The following is a 10,760-nucleotide window of genomic DNA, read 5'->3' on the forward strand; positions in this document are numbered from 1 at the left end:
AGTTTCGTAAAATAACTTTCCAACAAGACCTCGCTGTCATCTTGGCTAATTACGGCTCTGATACGGCTTATTAGGGCATACCCACCTTTGCTACCTTGCTTCTCCACCCACCACCCTTTCAGATCTTTGTCCTGGCTCCGCCTCTCGCCGGCGTTATAATGGGCTGGTCTGAAAGTGGTGGAGAGACACACAACCACAGGGGAAGGGAGAGATAATGACAATAACACTAATAACCCTAATAACCCGTCTGCTGCCCGCCTCGCAGCGAGGAGCCAGCCCGGCGTCCCGGCACTGACAGGGGTCGAAGCCGGAGAGCGGAGTAACCCCGACGGCCCTCGAGAGCTTCTCCCCGCGCCGGGGAGCGCCGAGCCGAACGGGAGCAGCGGCAGCGCCGCCGAGCAGCACCGAGCCCGGGCGGACACGGACAAGTGCCGGCTCCGGCAGCCGCCCGCCCTCTCCTCGCACCGGCTCCGCGGGGGCCGCCTCGCCCCTCTCCTTCGGCCCCATGGAGCGGCGAGAGTAAAGAGCGAGAAGGACAAAAAGGGGGGCGAAAGGAGAGCGAGCACCCCAGTGGGGGAGAAGGAGGTGGAAGCCCGGAGGAATCGCCCCGTCCCGAGGGCGGCAGGGCACCGGCGCCCACCGCCCGCTGAGGGGCCGGCCCCTGCCAGCGACCGCGGCCCGGCGGGCTGAGGCGGGAGCCCGCTGCCCTGCCCTGCCCGTCCCGCCCGCCGCCGCGGAGCTGTCCAAGCCGGCGAGGGCACAGAAAGCCCCTGGGTCGCCTCGCTGCCTCCCGCCTCCCTTGAGGCCGCGCCGAGGGGCGGGGGTCGCGCCCGCCCAGCGGAGCCGCGGGGGGCCGGCGGCGCCGCCGCCATGAAGCTGGAGGTGTTCTCGCAGCACTATGAAGACAAGCTGAGCGCCGGCAGCGACCAGGAAGGCAGCGGCTCGCTCTCCCCGGCTCCGGCGGAGAGCGAGCTGGGCTCGGACGGTGACTGCGCGGCCAACAGCCCGGGCGGCGGGGCCGGCCGGCCGGGGCATCCCCCGCCGCCGCCCCCCACGCCGCAGCCCCCGCCGCCGCCGTCGGCCGAGAGCGCCAAGGGGAAGCCCTACACGCGGCGGCCCAAGCCGCCCTACTCCTACATCGCGCTGATCGCTATGGCCATCCGCGATTCGGCCGGCGGCCGCCTGACCCTGGCCGAGATCAACGACTACCTGATGAGCCGCTTCCCCTTCTTCCGCGGCGCCTACACCGGCTGGCGCAACTCGGTGCGCCACAACCTGTCCCTCAACGACTGCTTCGTCAAGGTGCTGCGCGACCCGGCGCGGCCCTGGGGCAAGGACAACTACTGGATGCTGAACCCCAGCAGCGAGTACACCTTCGCCGACGGCGTCTTCCGCCGCCGCCGCAAGCGCCTGAGCCGCGCCGCCCCGCCGCCGCAGCCCGCCCGCCCCGCCGCCGGCGCTCCGCCGCAAGTGCCGCAGGAGGCGGCCGGAGCGGGCGCCGCGTCCCCCGGCGCTTCCCCGCGGTGCTGCTGCGCCTCCTCGCCCTGTCACTGCGCGCCGGGCGCCAAAGAGGCAGCGGCGGGGGGCGGCGGGGCGAGGCCGGCGGGCGGCGGCGGCGCAGCCAAGTTCTCCAGCTCCTTCGCCATCGAGAGCCTCCTGCAGCGGCCGGCAGGACCCCGCGCCGCCCCGCAGCCGCCGCCGCACGCCCGCCTGGTGTGGCCGGCGCCGCCCGCGCCCCCGCACCTGCTGCCCGGCCCCTACCCGCTGCTCCCGTACCCACCTGCCGCGCAGCCCCCGCCCGCCGCCGCACTCTACGGCGGGGGCCTCCTGCAGCTCTGCGCCTACGGGCTAGGAGAGCCGTCGCCGCCGCCGCTGCTGCTGGGGGGCGGGCGGCCCGCGCTGGCCCCGGGGGAGCCGTCGCCGCTGGCGGAGCGGCCGCGGGCGCCGCTGTTCCACGCCGGGCTCCCCAAGGGCGGCCGGGGGCCGCCGCCCGGCTCCCCGCTCTACGGGCCCCTGCGGCTCGCCGGGCCGCTGCCGCCGGCGGCGGGGGGCTCGACCTCGTTCCAGGCGTACGCCGTGGAGACCCCCCTGGCTTAATGGAGTCCCCCTCCTTCCCCTGCGAGGGACCTGCCCGGGGAGGCGTGGAGGGGGAAAGGAGGAGGCTCTGGATCCCGCACTTTAACTCCAGAGGCGACCACAGCCTCCAAGCAAAAGCCTCGGTGACTGTGCCTTAGTGAAATGACAGTGAGTTCAACTTAAGCCAAAAAAAAAAAAAAAAAAAAAAAAAAAGAGGGGAAAAAAAGAAAAAAAATCAAACATTTGTCGGTTTGGACATAGCCATGAGCCTCAAGTGCTTCTTACTGTTCGTTGAGACTACTTGACTTAAGCCCGTCCCTCGCCACGTCTCTTCTATGCCTCTCTCTTGTCCCCACATCTCGTGCTACCGAAGCCTGGGGCAGCAGAGCGGGGTGCCCCGCGGAGGGGCGCGGTGGCGGCCGCTGGGGGATGCGCTGTGCGCTTGGGAGGGCGGGGAGGAGGGGAGGGGGCCGGGAACAGCAGGGACAGAGGAGGGGAGGGGGCCGGGGTCTGCTGTGGAGCCGTAGGACTGTACTGCAAAGCAATGCATCACTGTGCCAAAAGAAACCTTTTCTCCTGTCCGGCAACTAGCATTTCGTGGGAAGGGAGGATAGATATTAAATTATTTATAAAAGTAGTGTTTTTAACACAAAGAGAGTGCAGCTTTTTTAATTAATTATTGGAGGGGGCGGGAGAGGGGAAAGGGCTCGAGGAAATGTCAGGCGTTGTCTCTTGTACTGGCTGGCGTTCTGCATTTATGGCCAAGACCACTGCTACTGGAAAGAGTAATTTTTTTCGTATTTTATTTTTGTGTTTGTATGTAATATATGTGCGTGTGCATTTTATTGACGCTCGGCCACCATGTTTTTCCAGTTTTTTTCCTTTCTCCTTTCCCCCGAATAAAAGCTGCCCCCTAAATAAAGGCGGTAATAAGGAGAAGAGCGTGATGTCTGTTGTGGCGTGAGGGAGGGAAGCCTGTCGTGGGACAACCTTGACCGAGAAGCTTGGCTAGGGTCACGGGGGCAGCAGGGCTGCCTGCCTTTTCATCCCCATCCCTGCCGGCGGGCAGAGGTGCCACCTATGGACCCGCCTTCCTTTAGTCACGGGAGACGAAAGGTTCTCCTCTTGGGGTGCCGCCAGGTATGAAAGTCCTCTGCAATTCCTCGAGTCAAATCAGAATCTCCCGCCGGGGCTCAGCCCTGCAGAAAAGCTGGCGATTCGATTTGCAGGCAAACGGCCTGACGTAGGGGTAGCCTGTGAAAATCCTGTACATCTGCCTGCCTTCTTTTTTCTTTTTTTCTTTTTTTCCCACGAAGGACAGCAGGCGACGTGTAATCCTGCTGTCATCTTTGTGTCCAAGGAAAACTCGCTTCAGGAAGGTCGTTGGCACTTTGGCACTACGGGGCTGCGACTGCTTCTGGTGGTGACATCCCTGCTGGCACCTACAGCGGGCGAATCCTCAGCGGGGTGAAGGCTGGGGAGTATCTGCTGCTAATAAAAAGTTTGCATGCGTTGCCTTCTCCCTACGGGCGTTGTGTTAAGGCTGATTTGTATTGTCAGAAGTGAACAGCAAAGCCTCAGAAAGGCTAAGTCGGAAAAGGAAGGGTTGGGGGACTAACTGCCTGTGCTGCTGAATTACAAATCAGTGTCGTCCCCGAACTCGAAGAGTTTATATAAATGCTGAAATGATCATTCGGGGTTCGTTTGTTCGGTTGTTTGTGTTTCATTAATACTGTAAAAAGTATTAAAATCGGCGGGCTTTTTTTCCCCTTCAAGTCCTCTGTAGGCACAGGTTGCCTAAAAGAAACGATGACAAGGAGAATTTCGGGCATTGGATGGTCTTCTCTCTAATTACATGTATTTCGAACCTTGGTGTTTCTCTCCCACCTCTTTTTCCCTCAGCGCCGAGATTCGGCCGCTGACTGGTTTCTACCCTACTCGCGAAAATTATTCCGAGTAGCAAAGGTGTATTGTGAAAGGAAAGCTTCAAACAGAACAATCTGCCGCCGAAAACACCGACTTGTTTCAATACAGCTCAAACAGATTTCACGGCGTGTTTAGCTCAGACCATAACATCCATCAGAACATTGCGAGAGATTAGTGACTAATGTATGAAGTAATCCAACCCTTGAAGGAATTGGTTTTTGTGTACACACACGCATGCACACATACACACACTATTTCGACATCATTCTGCCTTCAAGGCTCTGTGCAAATATTAATCTACCCTTCCATAATCTGCTTTTTCCTCTGGCTTGTATTTTGCCATCTCTTTTTTATAAGAGTCCACACAATGTCCTGTCAGCATCTAACTCCTAGTGTCTTTTACTTTTGTCCATTTGTAAAGGTCATATTTCAGGGTATCTTAAAAATATCTTGATGGAGAGTGGAATTTGTTGTTATAGCCACAAGTGTGTATTTTAATCGGGTGTATTTAATAGGGATGAATTGTGTGTAAATGCATGCTTAACGGGATGTCATTGAGTTTTTTACTTTTAGAAAATAAGTACACTAAAAAAAGAAAAAAAAAAAAAAAGAGAGAGAGAGAAAAAAAAAGAAAGCCCGCAAAGTTCGATATATCCCTTTTTAATAAGTATTCTATTCTGTATTTATCTTCAATGAAGCTCCATTTTTTGATATATCAAGATAGGTATGTCAACAGTACAGTAACAGTGTATCTGTGTCCTCGCGGTCCTTTCTTAGCCCTTGTTTGGATTTCCTCCGAGGGCCGAGATGAGGGTTTGAAGTGGTCCTTGGTGCGGAGCAATGGAAGCAGGTATCGTCTGCTGTCCGGAGCCCGCTCGGCGGCGGGGCTGTTTCGCTTGCTGAAACGTAAGGAGGGTCTTCTCCGCCTCCTCCTGCTTGAGCATCATTCTCCTAAGAGGAGGCAAGAGACGGTTTTCCCCTGCTGACCTCTGGGTGGAAATCTCCCGTTGGCGCTACCTCTCAGAGCACGCCCGGTTTGCCCGGGCAGGAGAGAGCCGCGGTGCCGGTGCTGTCCGTGCCCCGCGCACGGCGGAGGCACCGGCACCGGCCCCCGCCCGGCGCTCGGAGCGGGCTCGGCCATAAATCCGAGCTGTCAGCTGAGACAGACGGCTGGTGAAACACAGCACCTGTCCAAACACTTTCCAGCAGCAGGTAATCAGAGAACCGACACTTCACATTTTTGTACGGAACAAGCGCATTAGCCGTTTCACAGACCTTCCCGAAACAGTATGTCTGGGTGCTTTGTCTTTTTTAACTTCTAATAAATCAGGATGACAGACGAGAGACAAAGCCTTTTGACTTGTGATATTTGACACATCAGCAGCAAGCCTACACTTGGGCACCATGGCCTTTTAGCCCTACCAGAGTCTGCATCACCCACAGCACGTTTGTTGGATGGGCGCAGTTTGTGGTGATACTTGAGGGATTTTTACATACTGCACAGCCAAAAATTAGGTCAATAGCACGGAAAGCCTGACAGGAACAGGGAGTAAAACAATTCTCTATTAGCATGTGAGGCGACCTGAAAACATCCCATGCTGGCTGCTCTAACCCTGCTGAAGTTTCTTCATATGCCTGGTGGGAGCACCAGCCTAAGCAGAATTGCATGTAAATTCAGAGTCGGACTGGCTCTGGTTTAAGTGCTTTTTTGAGGAGAGATTTAGCTTTCCAAATGAGCATATTTTGTTCCTGAGACTTCCCCCCCCGCCATAACCGATTCATCTCTTTCAGGCTATGAATGTTTTAACTTGCTTTAAAGTGGAAAAAAAAAATCATACCTGACTATCAAAATATTTTCATCTAATATTTTGGGCAGCTTCTCCGTATACCACTCCAGCTATGGCAGATAGTGATTAAAACGGTACCTGAATAATGTTGGTCCTAGCCACTTTCCTAAATCTCCTCAAATTTTAACCTGCTGAGGAGCAGAACCCCATAAATTTCTCCTTAATGGAATAAGGCCAAATTAATGCAAAGGAGATGTTTAAACAGAATTTTGTGCACTTGAGGAATTAATGGATGCCAAACATGAACTCACAGAAGAAATAAGCTTGCAAAAGTGATCTGTAGATAACAGCTTGCATATAGTACGTAGAGTCCATGCAGCAGGATAATACAACAATACTGTGCCTATTCTCCTTTATAGTGGAGGCAAAGTGTTTAACTCTTGTGTCTCAGTGGAGGCATGCCACAGAACAGCATTTTGATTGTTATTTTCCCATTAGATTAATTAACCCAAATTTTTACCAAGCAGATCTGATGAAGCCTGAAATTTGTTTTTCAGCTTACCTTCCAAATCATAAGATGGCATAAGTATCCTATCAGTATCCATAACACTAGTCAGGAAGGAATCCACTGAAATCAGTAATTTTATTCATCTCAGCCCAACAGTGCTAGCTACAAAACTCAGTTCAACATAGATTTTTAGTGAAAGCTTCTAAGCAAAAAAGTGCAGCCTTTTGTATCATACTAGATGCTGAGAAGACCAAAAAAGGTTTTCTTGGGAATTTGCAGGTTTTTCTACCCCTAACCATTTTCCAAAGGACTGGATGTTTCAGGAACAGAAGACCCTTAGAAAAAGAAATTCCAGAAAAGGCATCTACAAATGATTCAGATTCATAGGCCCTTCATTTTTCACACCATGCCTTAAGGAAGCCCAAGGTGAAACTTCCTACTCAAGAGCAAGAGAACAACCACAGCCTTACATGGAAGGACAGCGCTTCTGACCAAAGTCCACATTTTGCACAACTCTTCACTGGGCTGGGGGGGTAGTGTTTAAATTAATAACAGGCAAGAGAGTCAGTCCTTTTGTTGTGCCAGGTTTTTTGCCTTTTAAGTCTGAAGTAGACAAAAACAAAGTTGAAATCCACCTCCGGCCAAATTCAAGGCACTAAGTTGTGATTTTGGCAGGAGTGCTTGTTGCAGCTCTGCTGAGCACTACAGTAGCTCTTTAATGATGGGGTGAATATAGCTCCATATTTCATTTACATCCTGAAGAGGAAGCAGTTTCCTCTTGACTAAATTCTCCTGTCTTTGTTTACTCTCAGAAGTCTCAAAACCAGCTTCAGAGAGGACATCTACAGAGTGCAAATCATAACATCTGACAAATGGCTGCAGAAGACCTAATCCTCTCAAAACACCCGAACATAATAATACATCATTTTTCAGGTTATCTATTGACAGCTTCAGAAAGCTACTGATTCATATACTATCCAGCCCTACACAGGAGCTAAACACTGCTGTTGCCTTCAGGAACTTATACCTCCACACATCTGGATGGACTAGGCCTTTGTCCTCTTTTCCAGGGCCAGAGGGGGAGAGTATGAGGAAGGATTGAGAGAACACAGTCATTACACATTTGTGCTCTTGCAACATGCTATTGTTTTGTTTGTTATGACCTGTTTCAAAATGTCAGAGCTCTTTCAAGTAGCATGGCACATTAATAGCCTCCTCTGCTATGGGGAAAAGCGATGTTTTTGTGGGTTCTTTGCCCTCCTTAATACAGAGAAGATTCAAGATGGAGCAATACAACTCTAGTGCTCAGTACAAAGTCTTGAGCAGAGTATGTGGGACCCAAGACCACAAGGTAGAAGAACATGTAAGAGGGGAAAAAAACAGGAAAAATAGGCTGACACCCAGTTTTCCAAATTCCACTGCAGTTGCTTCTTGATCGTAACTATTCACAGAACACGTTTGTATGCAGTATGTGTTCATAAATGTTTTAATAAGTATAATTTAGCTGGTTTAGGGTCCAATGGGTTTATTTTAGCTATATTGTTTTGTTATTTTAAGTCATAATTTGATACTGGAGTATAATTTGAATAACTCTGACAGTCAACTAGTAACCCTTCACATAAATAGTACACTTCTTGTTTATCCTTAATATTGCTAAAGTATTTTTAGTCCACTGTAGAGGAATAGTGTTAATGTGTTACCTGAGCCAAATTGGTCTTAACTACAGGCACTCTGTGGGTCCATGAGGTATCCCAGGATACATCACTGGAAGGACTCTTCGACAAGACTGCTTCTGTGAAATTAATGTTTTGTTAGGTAGATCTTTAAGTTACCTGCCTTAATGATCTCAGTATTTCAGCAGAAATCTGGGACTGTGTTTTCCTTGTGTATTACTTTATTGAGTGGCAGTTACAAGCAGGGGGATGGGCTTCATTCCAAGTATAAGCTGTCAACCTTACTCAAATTTTTGAAAAGATCGTTTTCTGTAAAATCTCAGAGATTACCTATGGTCTTTCAAACCAGACATATGACATCAAACTGTCCATTTCAGTCCTTCCACAGCATTTATTGTTTAAAATCACAGCATCTTACTACAAAAATAGCTTCACTAGATTTCTAATAAGAATGTATAAAAAATGTGGACGTGGAAGTCTTCTGGAATCTCCCAGTTGCTTTACCCCCAGTGCAGTTTCTCTCAGTTTATTTTTAAAAACTTATGAAGCAAGGCAATATTTAGTAGCTGTGTTTAAAGCATCCTAAGCAATGAAGAAGAAACGCTACAAAGAAATGGTTTTCTCTGTGAGACAAGTTAAGTTTCACAACCAGGTAATAGCAGATTTTTAGCATTTTTCCTAAAACAAGCATATAACACAGTTCTCTTTCACCATCAAGCAGCTTCTATTGCTCTGGGTACTTCACACAGCCATCTTCAATACAGTGGTGAGTTCTCACCCTCATACAACACCAGAGTAATTCGCCTTGCTTTGGCATACACAAGCCTCAATTAGTTGTATGTTATCATCACATTCCCCATTAATCATTTAGCAGAGTTATACAGATGTACAGCAGCAACTTTCCCAATTTTTTCCTCATAAGTCAGTCCAGGAAGCCCCCAAGTCATTTCTGTGTTTCTCTGAACTTCTCTGGATCATCTCTTTCTGACTAATTGTGAGAGCATGGAGGAGGCATAGCTTTCTGTGTCACAATACCTGGAGTCATGTCAGGTTCTTCCCATGCCCCCCAGCTCCAGAAGAAGCAGGTTAAAAAAGGAGGAAGAAGTTATAAATTATATTCAAAACAGCCAGGTTCACACATGACAGCTGAGTACAGACTGCAGTTACTCAACCTTCTCAGCAATAACCATCAAAAAAAAATCACTACAATGTAACATTTCAACAACCTTGTTCAGTCAGAGAAACAGCCTTCCCCTTTCACTTTCCTCTGCTCCCTTATCTTGCTTGCCCTTACCCAAAGCTATCCTTAACAGAAACATTTTTGTCCAGAACTTGCCCTAGACTTTTTTGATGCCTTATCATCCTCTGCTAAGAGGACTTTGCCCCAAGTGTCTTACAGACAGCATCTCTCCCTTCCAGATCCTAAATTGGGAATATAACACATAAAAACTGTATTTTGTCTGATCAGAGCTCCTAATCCAAAGCCCACTCATCCTGTAGCAAAGTCGCTTCTGAGACCTTGGCCAAAGCAAAATTAAAGTGTAGCACTGCTCGTACCATTTCTCAAGGAAACTGGGAAATTCTTGGGTCTTCCACAGCTAACAGGATAAAACACTTGCTAGAGCTCCCAAGGAGAATTCAGGGCAGAATTTTCCTGTTCCACAGGAACTAGGTATTGCTCTCTATTTCTTTATTCCATGCAAAGAAGATTTGGTTTATTCTTTGATAAGAATAAGTTTTTCCCATCCTATACTTATATCAGTGGCTGCAAGGGAGAATTTCCTCTCTGCATTATTATTTCTAGCACCGCAGATGAGAGGTTCAAATCTGAGCAGGTGACTTGACATGCTCAGCATATACTATCATCTTGTTATTATACTATCTTCCTCTCCACTACAAACAACCAGTGCAAGGACTGTAAGATTACCCAAACTTTAATTAATGTTTGCATCAGGAAAATTTATGTTATACACCTTTTTGTTCCTTGTCCAGCTGAAATCTCAAGACCAAGAGATCCTCTGTGTGAAAAGAAGTGAAAGGTTTTCATAGCTTGATTTAAATGTTGGGGAATTATGCTGGAGTGGAGGGTGGACATGGCTCCTTACACTAGGAAGCAGCTGAAGCAGTTAGAAGTCAATCAGGTCACCCACAGGTTTGTGAACACGGCAGTGGTGCCAGAGGCCTGTCAGCTGGAGGAGTAAATCTGTATAACAAAGAGCATGAAATATAATTCTAGGGCTAGGTTCTTGTCCTAATTAGCCAAAGCCATAGTTTACTCTCTTACTCTAAGATGCCATAAAAGCCTTTTTATTCAGGTCACAGTGTGGTATCAGCAATTAGTAATTATTTTCACATATATGTGTATTACATAAAAAAATCCCCTACAGTAAAACATCTTAAAGCAAATAAATTAAACTGGACCAGTACGCCATTATTTTAGCACCTTTTAATTCAGTGCACATATCACTGTAATGAACTATTTAAATTAAAGGACCACACTCTTCTTCCTTCCAGGATTGCTGCTCCATCCAACATAACTAGTTGTGGAAAGCAAACTGTCTTGTGCAATTAAAAGGAAAATTGTTCTCAGAGCCTTGACTCAGTGAAGTCAGGAGGTTTATTCCAAGTAAGAATAAAAACCTCTGGAAAAGAATGGATGTTTTAAATATTTAAGTCATATTATTATAGATGTGCACATACATGGGAGAACTAAAGTCTTTCATTTCTTTTCAGTCATCTTGGTGTCAGGATACATATAAACCTGTTGTAAATCAAGACTTTTTTTTTTTT

The 10,760-nt window shown here is 49.0% G+C and overlaps 1 protein-coding gene across 1 annotated transcript; it reads left to right on the forward strand.

The window, feature by feature from the left end:
* Positions 1 to 870: 870 nt before the first annotated feature.
* On the forward strand, positions 871 to 2,509 carry FOXQ1 (forkhead box Q1). Its single transcript, XM_033051449.2, has one exon. The coding sequence runs from the start codon at positions 871 to 873 to the stop codon at positions 2,095 to 2,097; it is 1,227 nt and encodes a 408-aa protein (XP_032907340.1). The 3' UTR covers positions 2,098 to 2,509.
* The last annotated feature ends 8,251 nt before the right edge of the window (positions 2,510 to 10,760 follow it).

This window comes from Catharus ustulatus, chromosome 1, assembly GCF_009819885.2.
Source record: "Catharus ustulatus isolate bCatUst1 chromosome 1, bCatUst1.pri.v2, whole genome shotgun sequence".
Lineage (NCBI taxonomy): Eukaryota > Metazoa > Chordata > Aves > Passeriformes > Turdidae > Catharus > Catharus ustulatus.